The sequence below is a fragment of the Mycteria americana genome, chromosome 5, assembly GCF_035582795.1.
Source record: "Mycteria americana isolate JAX WOST 10 ecotype Jacksonville Zoo and Gardens chromosome 5, USCA_MyAme_1.0, whole genome shotgun sequence".
Classification (NCBI taxonomy): Eukaryota; Metazoa; Chordata; class Aves; order Ciconiiformes; family Ciconiidae; genus Mycteria; species Mycteria americana.
In genome coordinates, this window is record NC_134369.1 from 33,544,686 (window position 1) to 33,562,080 (window position 17,395).

Below are 17,395 nucleotides of genomic sequence, written 5' to 3' on the forward strand. Positions count from 1 at the left end.
CTGAGTTTTTCATGATTCAGAACATTTCTGATGCACGTTCCCATGTATGCTGCTGCCAGTGCTGCTTACTGTCACACCACATGTGCTGTATTGGAATATTCCTCAAATTATCAATTTTGGGCATGCCTCCCCCTGAATCTTAGATATGGTGCATGTTGTGTCCAGACATCTTACTTTTTTGTATGCTATTTGTGCTCAATTATGCCTGCTCATGTCAGTTCTGTGCAATGAAGGACTGATGATCAGTTCTTTTGAAAAGCAGTGCAATTAGTAATAATGAGAACATCTGGTAAGTTGGCAGTTTTATTCCAGATGTTACTTTATCCACATCATGCTGATACTTGGTTTAAAACTGAGTGTCCGTTTTATTTGAGCATTCAGCTTCTGCTTTTCATAGTTCTACCACGGGAGCTAGGGATTTCAGCTACTGCTGAACTGGAGCAGTCAACACTCTGACTCTAGACTTAACTTGCCCCTGTGCATTGCTGTGAGCACATTTAAACTTCATCTAGTTACTGTGCAAGTATGTTGTTGGAACACTTAAATCTATCATAAGTATTCTCATTTCACAGAGTGCCAACTCTTCGTGCCAAATCCTTGATATGTTTAGCACTTTAATACTGAAAGATTTAGATCTCTACTAAAGCTATAGAAAACCTGTTTATTTTCTGAAATGAACATCCTCTTGCATTAACACAGAGAAGCAATGATAACCGACATTAAATCTGGAACGCTGATCTCCTTACCCTCTTGACTTAGTCACAAAATACACTAATGTGGTGTTCTATTTCATGTCAGGTCTTCAGTGCTAATTTTAAAAAAAGCTGTCATGCAAATCAGTAGCAGGAACATCTAGGACATAAGGGAACTAATTATATTTCAATTTCACATTGGTATTTGTAAATTGTTTCTTTAAACTTCAATTTAATTCTAAAGTATCCTTTAAACTTCATTTAATGAATTTTGTTTACATTTTAGTCCCTGAGGTAGAAGGGGAAACGGACAGCATTAGTGCCCTGTGCTCTCAGATCACCAGTGCTTTCAGCACACCATCAGAAGATCCTTTCTCTTCGGCCCCCATGACAAAACCAGTGACAGTAGTTGCACCACAGTCTCCTGCCTTTCAAGGTTTGTGATTTCTTTGCGTTCCGTGGTCATGCTGGATGAGGCTTGAATGCACATAATGTTGCTTTCCAGTAACACATGGTCTTAATTCTTGTGCAAGTCCTGTTATCAGTATTTTGGGGGGATGCATCCTGCTTTATTCATCTTGTCTGTTTAGTTTTTCTGTGTTTTTGTTTTTAACAAAAAGTTCATGCACCTACCACACGATAGTTACCTGTAAAAGGGACTGGCTTTGAGGTAATGGCTATTTTAACATTCTGCCTCCTGAACTGCCAAAACCTTACCGACTGTGTGTCACAGGAGCCAAATCCCACAAGGGAAGAGATTTTGTGCCACCACATGATTACGGTTTTTCACACAAACTCTTAGATAAGTTGTGGAGAGATGCCAACTATAGAACTCAGAGCAGCCTCTAATCTTGCTTTCACTGGTAAGCTTTTATACAAGCTGTGTGAAAAAAGAACCTCGCCTTGTTAAATGTAGTTATTGTTACTTTGCATCTGAAATCTGTTCTTCTTTTGAATCTAAAATTAATCATGCAGTAACTTCTGGTGAGCCATATCTCTTCTCTATAGAAACAACAAATTTAATTTCACTCGGTCATCAGAACTCAAGGTCTCACCAAATACATAAAAATCCACCACCCCACGATTCTGTTAACAAGCGTTGGCTTGGAGAAATGGAATTTACTAGCTTTATCGACTGTCAGTCCAATTTGGCTAATTTACACAAACTGCTGTCATGTGGAAGTGTCCAAAATTGTTGTATGTTGATAGGTATGACATGACCCACTAATATTCCAGTCACGTGCATGCCTTGCATGAATTAATTGCACTGATGTTGTCTGCTCCCATTTTAGTTAATGGCACTGCCTCTGCCTTCTGTGTGCTTGCTGCTAAACCATCCCAAGCTGCTGTAGTGTCCACAGCTATGCCAGTTCGTGAAACCAATCCTTGGGCTCATGCTCCTGCTGCTAATACTGGAGCTGCAGCCATGGTCGCTGGTAAGATTGGAAGTAGATCCGGTGCCTTGCGATGAGAACTTGGATCAAAAGCGTAATTGAGCCCTTGAGACAATTGTCGATGCCACTTAATGGCAAGTGGAAGGAACACTAACAAAAGCCGGAAGTAGTAGCCTTTTGCACAAGTGGATGGAGGGAAGCGATGAACTCGCTGGTTCTGGGTCTATAAGCTGGACTGATTCTTATTTTGGCAGCATTTTAGAAAATCCAGTGCTTAAAAAGGAAGTAATGAAATAGTGTGTGTCTGGGGATGAAGGGAAAAGAATCTGTATGCGTACCCAAAACAATTTTTGTGCGTTCTTTCCACCAACGTAGCAAGGAGAGATTAAGTTGGTTGCTTAAAGGTTTTAGAGTTTCTTTTCTTCTGTTTAATAAGTTTAGTCTGTCCCTCCAGTCCTTGTCTATAGTTATATACAATGTAAGGTGGTACTTTAAATGGCTGCCACCCATGTGGACATGTATGCTAGAAGGCTACAATCAAACTAACATCATTTCCTTGTGTAAGCTTGACTCGAAAAGAGAAACTTTGGTAGTGAAATAGTAGGTTCTCCTTGGCCTTGTAAGAGTACCAGACCCATTTTCAGTAAGTCTTCCCCCGTAAGAGAGAGTCCCTAAGCTCTGCCTTCAACAGTTCCCACTGTAAAAACAATAGCAAACTGATCTTTAGATGGCGTTTAACTAGATCAGGCTGAATGAAGACTACTGAGCAGTAATGATTTTCCACTTCTCCAAAACACCAAATAACACATGAATTGCAGAGCCATCTCTAAGCATTCCTGGTTGCTTTTCTCATCTCATTGGAAACCTGGCAAGGCCCTGTGGGAGGGAAAGAGAATTTAAAACTGTAGGGAGAAGGAAAACCAGAATTCAGCTGGTGGGAGATAGTTTTGAAACTGTGGGAGGAATGGAAATGATGGTGATTTTTTTTTTTTTTTAATCACTGAAGATAAATGAGTTAAAATAAGAGCTGGTTTTATAGAAGAAAAGTCTAAAATGCTAAGTGTTGAACACTGCAAAAGAGTTTGAGAGGTTAGCACCTGAATTATATATGAAAAGAGTAAGGGAAGAGTGAGTGGAGATGGAGGAAGAATATAAAGGAGTCATAGCAAGTAGAGTTTACATATCATATAGTAATTTGATTAGATGTATTGCCTTAAGTGTTCATGTACATCATAGTGAGTACTCACTTTTCACTTCAGTGTGTATGGGGCAGAAAAACGAATGTTGTCTTCAACTCCCAGTACCATTATATTACTGTCCTTTAGAGGGTAAAGCCTTAATTCAGGAAACAGAGCAAATGAGTCTTAAAACCGGTTTCTTATAGCTTTGTGTTCTAACAGTCCACCAGTCCTGAGCTGTACATTCAGAAACTGATACTCCCCAGCTAGAGGAATTGGTGGTTATGGACTATATCATTGCCACTAAGTTATGAGTGCAGGCGGCAGCTCTCCTGCATGCCCTAAAGTCTCAGATGTCTGCTATGAAGAAAAAAATCTCCATTTTAGTGGAGAAACTCTTCTCTACCACTTCTTGACCGATGTCTTCCTATACCAGAACAGTACAATGGATGCATAAAGATGCTTCTAGTGTTGGTAGCAGTCTTTCGGCCGTGGAGGGAGGAGGCCTGTCTGTTCTTGTGTACATCCTCCAGCCTTTCGAACTGATAAAGGGGTGAGGGAGGAGTGGAAATACTAATGACTTCCCCATGCTTTCCTTCCCAGGCACTGAATGGAGCAGCACCTCCTCAGGTGCGGCCTCACCAAGTCTCTTCCAAGGAAATCACAGACGTACTCCCTCAGAGGCAGACCGCTGGTTGGAAGAGGTCTCAAAGACTGTCAGAGCCCAACAGCAGCCAGCCCCAGCCCCAGCCCCACAGCCACTCCTCCAGCCTCCTCCAGCAGCTTCCCAGTCAGCGCCAGCCTTCCCGGTCAGCACCTTCATTGCGCCTCAGCCTGTGCCGGTGGGTGTGGTACCGCCCATGCAGCCAGCATTTATTCCAGCTCAGCCCTATGCTGTAGCAAATGGGATGACCTATGCAGCCCCAAGCGTACCTGTGGTTGGAATCACACCTTCCCAGATGGTAGCCAACGTCTTTGGCACTGCAAGCCACACTCCAGCAGCCCATCCGCATCAGTCACCCAGTCTTGTCAAACAGCAGACGTTCCCTCAGTACGAAAGCAACAGTGCTACAACCAGCCCTTTCTTCAATCCACCTGCGCAGCACAACGGCTCTGCAGCTTTCAACGGAGTTGATGGTGGCAAATGGGCTGCAGAGGACAAGCATTCGCAGCCTCCCGCAGCTGCTCCACAGGTAGACCCATTTGAAGCACAGTGGGCAGCACTAGAGAGCAAGGCAAAGCAGCGCACTAATCCCTCTCCAACTAACCCCTTCTCAAGTGATTTACAGAAGACATTTGAGATTGAACTTTAAGCAGTCCTATGGGGGGGTGGATAAATTGTACATTAGAATAGAGGGATAAAGGGAGCAGAGGGGACTGTTTCTGATCAGTTTGCTTTGATAATCCCAAAGGTCCCTTCAAACGAAAATGAGTTAGAAAGAGGGAGCAATTACGGGGAGGATATAAACATACAGAGAATTTAATGTGCAGTTCTTAAAAGGAATCCTGGAGCCACCCCAGTCTGCATTCCCTCCTCACTTGGAAAGCTGGAAGTCAAACAGAGCAAAGAAAGGCACCCAGTCCCGAAGCCTGTTCTGCAGAAACACCAGTTATCTCACAGAAAGGAAGGCAGATTTTGTCCTTGTGTCCTTCTGATGCCCTGCGAGTCCTGGACGTTCCCCCTCAGGGAAAAAATGGGGTGGGGGGTGGATATGGGTGGGAGATTGTCACCTGCTTAGCAAAAGCTAGGTTTGTGGAAAAAGTTGAGCTTCCATTTTGAGTAACAAAGTGAATATTATATGTAAAGAATAAAGTAAAGCCAAAATCTTTATTTTTATGCATTTAGAATATTTTAAATAGTTGGATATTAAAAGCTGTATGAGTTGTAAGTAATCTTGCCAAAGGTTAAAAAAAGGGGGTTGGATGTAAGAAATTGTACATAAGATTGATTTATCGCCGATTCTTATTGTAAGTAATATTGGGGGGGTGGAAAAAGGGGCTCTAGCTTGTTCTTGTATCTGTTCATTGTAAGTAGCATATTGCAACAACAATCACAACCAATAAGTCATTATATCGTAGTTTTAAAGAAAATTAAAGAACAGTATTGTCATGGTTTGAAAACCATGGGGAAAATTTACTGGTTTTTATCGGAATCAAGCTACATATTATATATAGTATGGGTTTTTTCCTTTCATGTATTGCTGCAGTTTCTTTGTCTTAATCTATTGGTTCTAACACTACTGTGACAACTTACTGTAATCATATCTACATCCTGGGGCTACCTGGGAAACCATTTTATGTTTGTCTGTCAATAGATCTTAAGAGGTTTTTAACTTTGGTTTTGGTTTTTTTCCACTGATTTGTGAAACCTTGTGGTTAAGGCTGCAGCTGGTCCAGGTTCTGCCTCTGGTGATTTGTGAAAACCATCTCATTTTAACTTTACTTTTAAACTTTGGCCTTACAAGCAAATGTAAGTTATATATATTTGTACTGATGATTTATAATCTGCTTTAACAGAAATAAATGTTGGTGGTAGAAGCACTGTCTGTGAAAGCTTTATTTCTCCCCCTCCTTCCAGTTTTCAGGATTTGCCCTGCTGGGTATCCTCTGTGTTATTAGGTGGATGTAGATGAGCCCTGCTTGCCAACCTGGAAGCTTAGTAAGGGTATCTTAACACCTCTCATTTTGTATACCATGCTAGGTTACCTTGAACTTTAAGACTGAACTTGCAAATATCCTTGTGACCCATAACCATTTAAAGCTCTGAAATGGAGGGCTTTAATGAAAACTTCAGATTCTGGGTTTGCATCACTGTATTTGCTAACATTGAATATTTACATACAGACATGTGTATATGTAATATGAAGACACTAACATTCGAAAAGGAAAACTCACTTTGGTTTTCTTTCCCCTACTACTAAAAGCCACAGGAGAAGACAGTGTATTTTCACTCCTTTTCTGTTCTCCCAGTAAGTTGATACCTACCCTGTTAGTATGACTGTTTCTTACTGCATTCTTATGTGCACCATGTAGTTTTAGACTTTGTAACCTGAAGGGGAAGAAATGCTCCCTTTGTTTGGCCCTAGATTCCAGCAGTTTCCATTTCCAGGCAGGTACAGTGAGTCTCACAGTGATATGGTCTAGAAAACCGGGGCTTTTTTTAATTACAGATTCTTACCTGGTTTTAGTATGAGATGAATAGTAATGGCCAACATTCCCTATGGTATTTGAGTTGGTACCAATGCTTTTTTCAGCTTTCAAAAAGTAAGCAAATATTTGTAGACATTTATAATAGAATAAACTATACATGCTTTTGTTCTGTTAGTTCCATTATCTTTCACAGCAGTGCCCAAAGATCAGCTGAAAATAGCCCAGTATAGCTACACCCTTCCCCTGCCCTGGAGATAACAGTAAAGGAGATATGACCTTCCTACAATCCATTGTTTAGGGAAAAAACGAACATATTGAGCCTCAAATCAGAAAAGTAAACATGCAGTTAAGCAGTTAAGTGGCACTATATAGAGGGGAAAGCTCAGCTTGCCAAATAGAAGAAATGTAAAAAGACCCTTTAGTTAACTATTACAGTGATGACATGTATTTAAAGCAGTGAACTGCGTGCCTTCAAAACCATCTTTATTCCCATGGTTATGCAGCTGAAAGGAGGTCAGGAATAAACACTCACCTAACTGAAGCACCTTCACTGTTAAAGTCCTGCCCCTCAGAATCCAGGTGGCTGTTACAGCCCTCATGCGTCTTGAGAAAGTGCTCCCTGGCCACATCTTGTATAACCATACAGCTTAAATGAAAGCTGACTACACAGAATATTTAAATATTCTAAAAATAGAGCCTCTAACATAGTAGAAAGGGATATGATAGAACTGACTGCTTATTCTGGGACAAAAGGGTCTGATACAACCACAATCAACTTCTAACCGTACTCCTGAGCAGGGTCACCCTCTATGCCTGTCACATGTAAACTGAGAGGGCTTCACAAAGACTGGAGTTTACACAGTCTGTGATTAGTCCCTGGTCTCAAAAGGCAAAGTCATACTCTATACTAAAATATCCTACACACACAAAATGCTGGTCTGAGATGTTAAATGCAAAATTATGTGCAAACACAATTAGAAGTTCTCAGGACCAGCTCAGTCCAATGATGGCAATATCCAATGATGGCAACTTCAAACCTTTCACTGTAATGCCTGCCATGAGTTACAGCAGAGGAAGTTTTTCCCTAATCAAATTAAAGCATCTTAACTGCAAAATAAGTATTGTTGTCTTTTCTAACAAGCAGACTCTATCAGACCTCAGAAAGACCCACCCCCAAATAGCTGGTAACTGTCACCTCTTGCTCCTTTACTGGATTGCTTCTAGACTTTTCAGTTTGTTCACATCTTAAAGCAGTGTGTCCAATCCTGAAGCCATACCTGTGCTGAAAAGAGTGCAATCATTAGGTTAGTAATTCTTATTTTTAGGTGCAGCTGAACTGATTTACTGGATTTAGAATCCAAACCAGCTTTACGCTGTCAAGCCTGGGGATTTACACCTATGTATTACTGCTGCCCTGAGTACTGAGTCTGGACTGAAGGAGAGGAGCATGGTATGAGCACAGTCCTCAATTAGCCGCCTGCCGTAGAAGCCTTAAATTAAAGTAACAGAAGTAGGAGAAGAAAAAAAAAAAAAGCCAATCCTCCATCCCCCCAACCAAAACACCAACACTACACACCAGTCTACTAGTTTATAGCTACATCTATGCAAATAATAAATGGGTGATGGTGCTAATTAATATTATTAACCCATCCAAGTCTCAGCAGGGAGTTTGGAATGAGGAGGAGGGGGACTGTTAGGGCTGATGCTAGGGTACAACAATACCATGGAGGCTGTAAAAAATGCTTTTGCTCAGAAGTTATAATTCCATTTTGCGATACTGAAGACACCCAAGGCCCTTTCCTGGCTTAACAAATCATTACATAATCTCACCTCCCAACACCCCCCCCTTAATGCTGAAAATTTCTCTTTCAGAGCCTCACACGCATGCTCATTGCCACTCAGAGTTAGTCTTGAACTGAAGGATGCTTTTCAGCTATAGCTGCCCTGCATCTGGAAGTCCTCACTTGTCAGCCCATAGCAGCAGAATCAGCCCAGGCCACAGGCAGAGCCAGGCTTTCCTGGAGTTAACTGAGACTAGAGCAGATCCTTGGGAGGTTTATTCTGGCAAGTCAAATGCCCCTACACGCCTTTCTGTGTGTACATTATTCGCCTCCCCAAGCTGAAGCTCAGCGCAATGCTAGCACCGAGCCCAGCTTTGCAATGAATTCAACACCACAGTGCTGGCTCAGAAAAAAACCAAAATTATCTGCTGAGCCTTCCTAGAGTGAGTGATACTTAAGCTGCAGCATCTCAGAACAGATAACAGTGTTGGTATATTCATCTAAATTACCCCTAACATTCATGAAGGGCTAAAAGTATTCTATCTTGTCTTAAGCTTTCTGGGAAGCATTGCTTCTGCATTTCACTCCAAAGCTGATTACAGTCAAGCAGAAACCAAACTGACCCAGCTAGAAATTTGTCTAAGGTCTACTGGAATAAAACAGCTACAGTACTGTGACATTACAGCTGCATCCCTAAAGCTAGTAATCTCATAGGACCTGAATGCTAATTTTATATGCATCAAGCTGTTTCTCATGGCCAGAGTCCTTTGCATTTAGATGGAAAGTACTCCCCAGGATTACAAATGTTCATCGCTCACTAGTGCTTTGGTTAAGCCAGTTCAGGCCCATCTTCAAACACTTCAGAGATTATTTTTGTTTAAGAGCATTTCTCTCTCGTGCTTGCATGAAGAATTGGTCTCTCCCTCTTTCACGCTGGTTATCTGCCTCCTCTAGAGTCACAGCACCCTTACGTTCCCAGTGTCATCTTGTTCTGTGAGTGACAGCAACTACACTTGTGAAGAGATGGCTTAGCTACAGGAAGGCATACAGGGGGGGAAAAGAAGTTTGCAATACACTTGAGGGTGGTGGGTCTCCCACCCTTGAACCGTTACACCCACTACACTCTTGTTCAATTCACCCTCTTGAGCTTTCCAGCAGGGCAGAGCTCCCAGAGCAGTTTCATGCGGTAAAAGGACAGAGTTCAGACTTCCAGTCTTGCAGTCGGTCACCTGTACTTTCACGTGGCCGTGGGGGTGTCTGTCACCCACGGTGACGAGCCGGGCTGGCCTGCGGTTGGTAGCGAGAGCAGCTGGCACAGCAGAAGCTGGAGTAGTATTCGTTACTGCAGAGCTGGGCCTGCAGGATCAGGTCACAGTTGGCGAGGTGTGGCTGGTCCACGCACTCTCTGCTGGGGTCCACGGCGTGATTCGCAGTACCTGCAGCCAAGCAAAAGGGGCAGCAGCTGTAAATACACTGCCAGGGCTTATCCTCAGGTTTTGTTTCCCTCCCAAAAGACACAGCACGTTCCTGCTTTCTCCACCCCGCCAGTTCTACGGGGATTGTTTTAAATATAGTCCAGCATCAAGGATGAGAGAGAAACTGGTATCTGGTGAGATACAGGAGGAGAATGCAGTTTCTGGGGCTGATCTCATGAGGCGACACCACTCTACACCCTGTGTAAAGCCAGCTGGATGGTGTCCAGAGTCCAAATACGAATCTCGCAGCCAGCTATTTGGTCAACCAACTATGGCATTTTGGCCTCAGGAAGTTAATTAGGCTCCCAGCGCCCTGGTGCGGGGGGTTGTTTCCACCGTCCTGTTTTTCCACCCAGGGAAAGCAAGGTTCCTTGGGTAGCACAACCCAGGGGCTCCTGCTGCTCCCCAAAGCCCGAGGCTGGCGGTGGATGGGCACGTGCAATGGGGGGGACTTATAATAGCAGCCAAGAGGCAGGCACGGTGCCGGGAGAAGCGGGGAGGACAGGTTGTACTCACCGCTAGACCTGCTCCGCAGCACTTTCACCTCCGTGCTGGCGCTGACGGAGTTGCTGCTGCTGTAGGCGCTGCATGTGTAGGATCCCTCGTCAGCCTCTTGAACGTTGCCTATGACCAGGCGTCCATCCTGGGACAGGCGGATGTGGTGGCCATCTTCCCGCATGGGGACTCCGTTCCTGTGGTGAAAAACGTTTTGTATCACTGTTCCCACCCATGGGGGCTAAAGGAGCTCTCTGTGCTCTTTGGGAACTGATGCTCGGTGAAAGGGGTGGATTTTTACAAATTCAGCAGGAAGGAAGAAGAAATCTTCTTTGGCCACGACCTGGCTCTACAGCTGGGTAGTAACACGAGCCTGAGTGAGTCTGCATCCGTTAGCCCATTGTCTGCGTGGGAGGTAGCTAGCGTGTGCTCTGTAGAAAGACATTGCCCTTTCTGCTATTACACATTTTTGAGGTTTGAGGAACTAAGAGAAAATCCAGGGTGCCTTTCCCTCTCTCCGGGTTGTGGTCTGGCAGTGCTTGTTCGGCTGGCATTGATAGCAGCGCATATTGCTTGAGGAACATATGGGGTAGTGAGCAATGCGCCCTCTTTCCTCTCCCTTAAAAGTTTATTTTTAAAAAATGTTTAAAATACCAGCAAGATTGTGTGTGTTCTGTTCCTCCTGGAATACTCTGTGCCCAACAGGAAAACTGCCTGAATTATGAGCTCCTAGTTACCAAGGAAATGAAATTTGTTTCACTGAAAAGGGTTTCATTCAGACCCTGAAACTTGCATCATTTTGTTAACTCAAATACCAAACTTGCACATGGAAGAAAAGCTCTCTTTGTGAGATGGCTCACTTCAGTCCTACCCCTTGGAGTAGAGGGATTTAAACAATTACCAATCCATCTCTCTGGATCCTTTGCAAGAAGGCTCCAAAACAGAACTGATTATTTTCAAATGGGGGGGGGGGGGGGGGGGGGAACCACCACACACTTGCACAAGTTCAGAGTTTCAGTGCAAACCATCAAGAGGACACGGCTTTTCTTTTACCTTTATTAAAACACTTCAAATTCTCCTTTGCTCTCCCTTGACAGTAAAGGGAGAGAACTGTCACAGCAGGAAGCTGGGAGAAGAGTCGCTGTTATTGCAGGGGCTGAAAGGTTTGCTAGGGTCGGGCAGAGAGAGTTTTATAAAGACCAACTAAAGGTCTTCCTCTGGTCACTCACTGTTAGTTTTTGCTGCTGTAACGTCACTAGCTTTCCAGCATGGAGCCCTTCTGAACTCCATGAAATCTTAGCTTGAAGTCTGCTTTCCTCCTCATTTGGCTGGAATATGAACTTGGTGACCCCTACCAACCCACAGGGATCTTGCCCAGGATTTTTAGGGTGACAGACAGGTTGATTAGGAAAGGGTAGGTGATGCTAGCTGGGGCTGAGAGCTGTGGGTCTCTCTCTTACCTGGCAGGCATCCTGCATTATTATTTGGAGGGTAAGTGAGGAGGTTCAGGAAGAGAAGGAAAGGGAAGTTCTGTCTCATTTTTGCTCACCTTGACCACCTTATATTCACATTGTTGCCAGTCACTGTACAATGAAGCTGAGCAGTCCCTCCCTCAGGTACCGTGATGCTTGGCAGAAGACCAGTGATTCTCAGCTCTCCTAAACCAGAAGGGAAATCATCGCTAGCAGGAAGACAATGCCATGCTGCCCCTGGTAGCAGGAACATTCCCTCACGGGAAAAGTCCAACGTACGCTGTGATGAGCTACAAGCCCCTAGGCCTTGAAACAGTGTGTTCGGAGCTATGACGCTTTGCTATGGGGAATGTGGATTTCCTAAGGGCTTTAACCCAAGCAAGGGCAAGTAGCAGAGGCCTCGAAGGGCTTTTTCCTCCAGCTGGACACAAGCATATCACATGCACAGCAGAACCATTTCCTTCGTTCCTCTTGTTCCTATACCCATTCCACACCAGTGTCCCAGAAACAAGGCCCTGAGAGTTACTCTTCCCGTGCTATTAGTCCCTCTTCCCAGCTGCCTGGAGCACCGCGATCTACTAGGCACACACAGATTACCATTGGGTAAAACAACTCACTCTTCCCGTGCCCTCAAGCTGCCTGGTAAACATCAGGTGTGAAGCCAAGAGGCATGGCCAGACAAGAAACCCACACTTCCCAGCCCTCCCTGTTGCCTGCTTGTGTGCACACACGTGTGTGTGTGTGTACAGACATGCCATGCATGCCTCCATCCATCCAGTACCTAGAGGTCGGAACAGGACCTGGCGCTGGTCCTGGTCACGTCCATTCGAGGCAATGCAGGTAAAGAAGCCGACATCTTCAGAGCTGACCCGGCTGATCACCAGGGCCCCGTCTGACTGCTGCCTGTGTCTGGGGAACAAAACCAGAAAGCCCCTCAGCCTGTGCTGGGGCTCCAGCCACCAGAGCTGAAGCTGAGCCTTGTGCACAACTTTGTAGTAACACTGAGCAAAAGTTTAGTAGCAGCTCAATTCAAACTGGAATGCAACTCCGGGTCCTCAAATCCCAGCACTAGTGCTGTAGACTCTGGAAAAGCTTGCTGCTAGAGCAGGCTTCTGGGAGCAGGGGGTGAGGGGAGCTGCAGGAAAGCAGCACCAGCAGCTGTAGAAGTTCACTGCAGGCACCCTGATCTCTCTCTTTGCTGTGAACCTCTACCCTGGCTCACAGACCAGCTGGTTTTTGGCAAATTTGCTTGTCCTCTTTTTGCTAATCTTGTAGATGAACAAATTTCAGCTTTGGCTCACTTGTAGACCCTGTATCACAGCTGTTCACTCGAGGGTTCAATGTTCAGACTTTGATCTGTGAGTGAGGCTAGGGCAGTCAGGCAGTACGGTCTGGCCCTAATGGAAGAAGCTGGCCAGCATAAAGCAGAACAGGCCCTAGGTGCACAGCCAGCAGCTCCATTCTCTCAGGGAAGAGACAGGGAAGGCAAGGCAAGGAGGAGGCTCTGCTCCACGTGAACCTGCCTGTGGGTATGGTGGAGCCGCCTGGGAGCTCACCTGGGAGAGGAGAGGGGCTGCCCGTCTTTCTGCCACTCAATGGCGAGAGCTGGCGATGCTTCCACTGTGCAGGGCAGTCTGACTCTCTCCCCGATGTTGGCCTCCACTACTGAGGGCTCGCTCTTATCCATTCTCAATCTGCAAAGTCCACAAGCACGGCAAAAGATGCAGAAACTTCCTTGTTCAGCATTTGACCTTCAGCACAAGGCTCTGTTAATCACAAGCCTTATTTTTTGCCTCCAACGGGAAAGGGTGGTCTCTGCGCTCCCGTCAGAGCTCTGATACTTGCCATTACCAACGTTCACTCAAACATTCAGAGAAGAGCAGCCTCCACCAAATCCTGCCCCAGTTCAGCACAGCTTGGTGCTGCACTCCTGCCAGCCAACTTAGCCCTTTAGAGACAGAAGCCTTGTTTCTTATAGCATCCCTCTGGATAACAACCTAGGAAGTGTTAACAACACAAGCACATGGCAAATGGTACAAAGTCCTGATCAGGGCACCAAGCAAGTTTCCCCCAAGGTGCTTGTCTGGCACACAAAAATGAGCAGATATTTTTTGGGGTGTGAAGAGCCCATTGCAATCACCCGACTGCACGCAAGGCCCAGGAGCTGGCCACCCACTTCATGCAGCAGAAAGGTTGAGGTCAGGCTCTCACACTACTCATCTCCTCATGCTTTTTGCTCTCTTATAACTGCAGCTACACACCGTTTCAGAAGGGAACTAAACCATGATGTTCCCAGAGTCAAATAAAACATCATCTCCCCCACCCCCATTCTCTGACCTGAATACTTGATCTCAAAAAACAAAACCAAAGAGCCTTAATTCAATGCTCTTAATTCAATGAATCACTTCTTTCCGCTTTTAGGCAGAAGCAGCTAAAGAGGTTGCTGGGGAGTTCAGCAAATTGGCTGGGTTTTAGGCTGTAAACTCAAAAGAAGGGAGGGATCAGATCATGGTCCCATTTAATCTGGAGCCCCAACATGCTGCATTTAAGGCAAAACTAATTTGTACCCTTTTATTTCTGTGGGGCCCAGAAGCACCAAAGAAACATGCTAAAAAGCTACCAAATATGCCACCTAGTACACGAGGAGATAGTTTTGAGTCAAACTGGTTTGTTCACAAAATATTTAAAATAAATGGGTGGGGATAAAGTAACTGGAGCTTTTTTTAATATACGTATGTCTATTTTGTGCTGGTTAAGCAGTTCCTATTTGCTTTGCTTTTTTTCCAGAACAGGTTTCTCTTTCTGCCTACACTAACTTGAACAGCTAAGGATGCTGCCCCTGATATTTCTACTTTCGTTTGAACCTAGCTCCTTTGCTGTCAGCCTCCCTGCGCGTCTCTGCTCAGAACATGCTTCTTTCAAGAGACCCTCGGGGAGGACAGAAGACAGCTTGCGACTGGGATCTTCGCCCGTTCCTGTCGTCAGCAGTTCAGTACTGCTTGCTTCCCAACCGTGCCCCAGAACAGCTGACCCAGGACCTTTCCAATCTTCAGCTTTTCTACATGAAGAGATGCCATATGGTTCATCAGCTGGGCACGGTGGACAAACTGTTGCTGTATGTGAACTTACCTGTATGTGACTTGCTGATGCACAGAGGAACCGGCTGCCTGTACAACCTTCCTGCCTCTGGATAGCTCTCGATGCTGCTGATTTTCCTTATGATGGACCCGACCTCTCTCACCCTCTGCCAGAACAGCGCTCTGGTACTCTATTCAAAATAAAATGCCATATGTGAATAAAAGGACCCTTCTTACTGTGACCTCTTGCCTAGGGCTTCTATAAGCTTGGGAGAGCTTGCTGAACTGGAGCCAAAGAGCCCTTCAGCCATCTGTTTTCTGGCTGACTAGTGCAGTAAGCCTGTGCTGTCTACTAATGAGAGTCACAGACCTGCAGGCACGCAATTTTAGACTCCTTTCTCTCCTCTGTCAGTGAACATGTTGCAGCATCCCTTAGGCCACCATGCCTTCTGCCCCATGTGCCATTGCTGTGACACAGTACGCTTCAGAGATTGAAGGCTACAGGGTACCTTGCTGGCCCATCTTTTGAGACTAGTCTTTCATATTTTTTTGCTTTTGTTTCTTAAATAAGGCACATTTTTCAGAACAGGGCATCGTTTGTTACCCAGCAGGACCTGTTTGGGCAAAACACAAAACATAAATGCACCAGCACAGACAGTTATGGCAGACTGGTCACATTATGGTGCGAGATGGAGGACTCAAGATTAACTGCAGAAAACCCCTCTTCTGGAGCCTCCTTTCAGGGCTCAGGAGGCAGCCGATGGCTCTCAGGGAGGAAGACATGCTTGCTGTGCTGGAAGTGGGGCAAGTTACAGGCAAGCCACAACTCCAGTTATGGGTTGGCACTGCAGGGGAGGAAGCGCTCTCATGAGGCAACACCAAAAGAAGCCCTGCTGCCCCCACACTCCCTCTCGGCACCCCTACGGTGGAGGAGACCGACTGCTTTGACTAGCTCTTGGGACGCCGCTGCCACGGAGCGAAGGCAACGCTGCTAGCACAGTGCGGCAGCGGAGGAAGTTTGCTCCTGCAGCTGGCCTTATTGCTCCTGTCGTCAATAACTGTTAACAAGGAGCCCTGAGCTACCTCTCTGGTCTTAAGTGGAAGATAAGTCACCTATGATCTGTAACTGAATCTGTCGGCTCTCTGTCCTCCCATCAGAAATGAGGCATCTGTAAGTCCCGGCGTCCTCTGGCTTGACGTGGCTGATGACTAAGGAGCTGTCGGACTGGTAGGTGTGCCTGCAGCAGGAGCAAGGATTAACTGCCTCTGCCTGGCCACGGACAGCAACTGGCCGAGGCAGAGCCGCCCTTCGTGCTGATGTTGCGTAAACCATCACCATGTAGTGCCCTCCCCGGCTTAGAAAGAAACAAAACTCTGTTGACCACAGAGGGGTCACAGGCAGGGGAAATAACTGCAGCAGAAAGGAGGTCAGGAACAGAGAGGAAACTGAGATGGGAAAACAGGGAACTGCTTTCAGCAACCCTCTCCCACGAGGAGGCAAACTGCCCTTCCAGGCGGGAGCTTGAGCCCCAGCAGTCATCTGCAAACAGAAAAGCAGAACTGGGCTTTTCTTAACTGTGATTTTCATAACACAAAATGACTGTCTAGCTCCAAACTGTTGCTGGAAACAGGCTTCCCAGGAAAAACAGGCTTTAAAAGTAGTTTTAAAAAAAATTTGTATCTTAGATGGGAGTACCAGAAACTTCGAGCTAGAGGAACTCTGAGTTATTTGGCTACAAGCTTCACCCCGGACTACTGACTTAGGGCTGCGCCAAGATGAATCCTACAGAGACAACATTTTTCTGTATCACTACCCACATGTCGGCTTCCACCAGTGCTTTGTTACGGGACAGCACCTGTTCTGCCCCATAACGCTAGCCAGCGCCTCAATACTATTGCAGACTGTCGCTGCTGTTTAAGAATGTGAACAGTAAGGCTACAAAGAAAGCGGGCAAGCATATTTGCCACTCTGCCCAGCAAGGAGCCCATCTGCTCTACAATGAAGGGAGCCGAGCTCACCTGTCAGAGGAGACCGGTCGGCCGTCCTTCATCCACTCCACTCTGGAGAAGGGGGACATGCCTGTCTTGCAGACCAGCTGGATGTTTTGTCCCACAGCTGCTGTCACAAGAGAGGGCTTGGCTTCCTCCAGGATGGCTCTGCAAGAGAAAGCAGTTCCATTGGCACTTCTGCTGCCCTCCTTTCCTCTGGATCCTCTAATGTGGCTCTGGATGAGTCACAACCACAGGGCACAGCAGGTCTGGCTGCCCATTCAGCCCTGAGCAGATGCACCAGGCAACATGTGGGGAGCCCTCTCCTACCTGGCAAAGGCTGCTCTGGACAGACTGAATGCTACAACATCTCCAGGAAGGGAGAGTCTCCTACAACCCCGCTTTTCTGAAGGAACTAGGTTCAGCTCAGCAGACAGACACAGATCCAGTGCAGACACATTTAGATCTAGCTCTACGCATTCCTGATTTTCAGGGTGACGCTGTCTGGGTCCTGACCCAAACTCTGCATCTTCCCTGGAACAACCCCCTGCTGCTCCATGCAGTGCTGAGATAAAGGCCCTCGAGTCAGAAAGTCAGCTAAATTTTTTGGTCAGAACAAGAAAAACACCTATGGATTCTCATCTACAGTGTAAGAATGCCTCCCAGACAAGGACCCCAGGATCCTGCAGTCT

At 45.9% G+C, this 17,395-nt stretch overlaps 2 protein-coding genes across 8 annotated transcripts in view; one reads left to right on the forward strand and one right to left on the reverse strand.

Moving 5' to 3' along the window:
• NUMB (NUMB endocytic adaptor protein) overlaps window positions 1-5,798 on the forward strand; it is a 98,454-nt gene extending 92,656 nt beyond the window's left edge. For 6 of the 7 annotated variants that reach the window (XM_075502847.1, XM_075502850.1, XM_075502851.1 and 3 more), the window contains 2 exons: window positions 979-1,128; window positions 3,868-5,798. In XM_075502847.1, coding sequence (XP_075358962.1) covers window positions 979-1,128; window positions 3,868-4,577 — 860 coding nt within the window. In that variant the 3' untranslated portion in view covers window positions 4,578-5,798. Of the gene's footprint in view, window positions 1-978; window positions 1,129-1,984; window positions 2,129-3,867 lie in introns of all 7 variants that reach the window. The other variant, XM_075502854.1, reaches the window with a different exon arrangement.
• A 1,606-nt stretch (window positions 5,799-7,404) lies between these two features.
• Window positions 7,405-17,395, reverse strand: part of PAPLN (papilin, proteoglycan like sulfated glycoprotein) — a 53,124-nt gene continuing 43,133 nt past the window's right edge. Inside the window, exons 20-28 of the mRNA XM_075501500.1 lie at window positions 16,734-16,871; window positions 15,828-15,952; window positions 14,767-14,905; window positions 13,194-13,331; window positions 12,419-12,546; window positions 11,715-11,823; window positions 10,187-10,362; window positions 9,425-9,631; window positions 7,405-7,696 (exon numbers count right to left, since the gene is read on the reverse strand). Of these exons, the coding sequence (XP_075357615.1) occupies window positions 9,456-9,631; window positions 10,187-10,362; window positions 11,715-11,823; window positions 12,419-12,546; window positions 13,194-13,331; window positions 14,767-14,905; window positions 15,828-15,952; window positions 16,734-16,871 (1,129 nt within the window). The 3' untranslated portion in view covers window positions 7,405-7,696; window positions 9,425-9,455. The remainder of the gene's footprint in view (window positions 7,697-9,424; window positions 9,632-10,186; window positions 10,363-11,714; window positions 11,824-12,418; window positions 12,547-13,193; window positions 13,332-14,766; window positions 14,906-15,827; window positions 15,953-16,733; window positions 16,872-17,395) is intronic.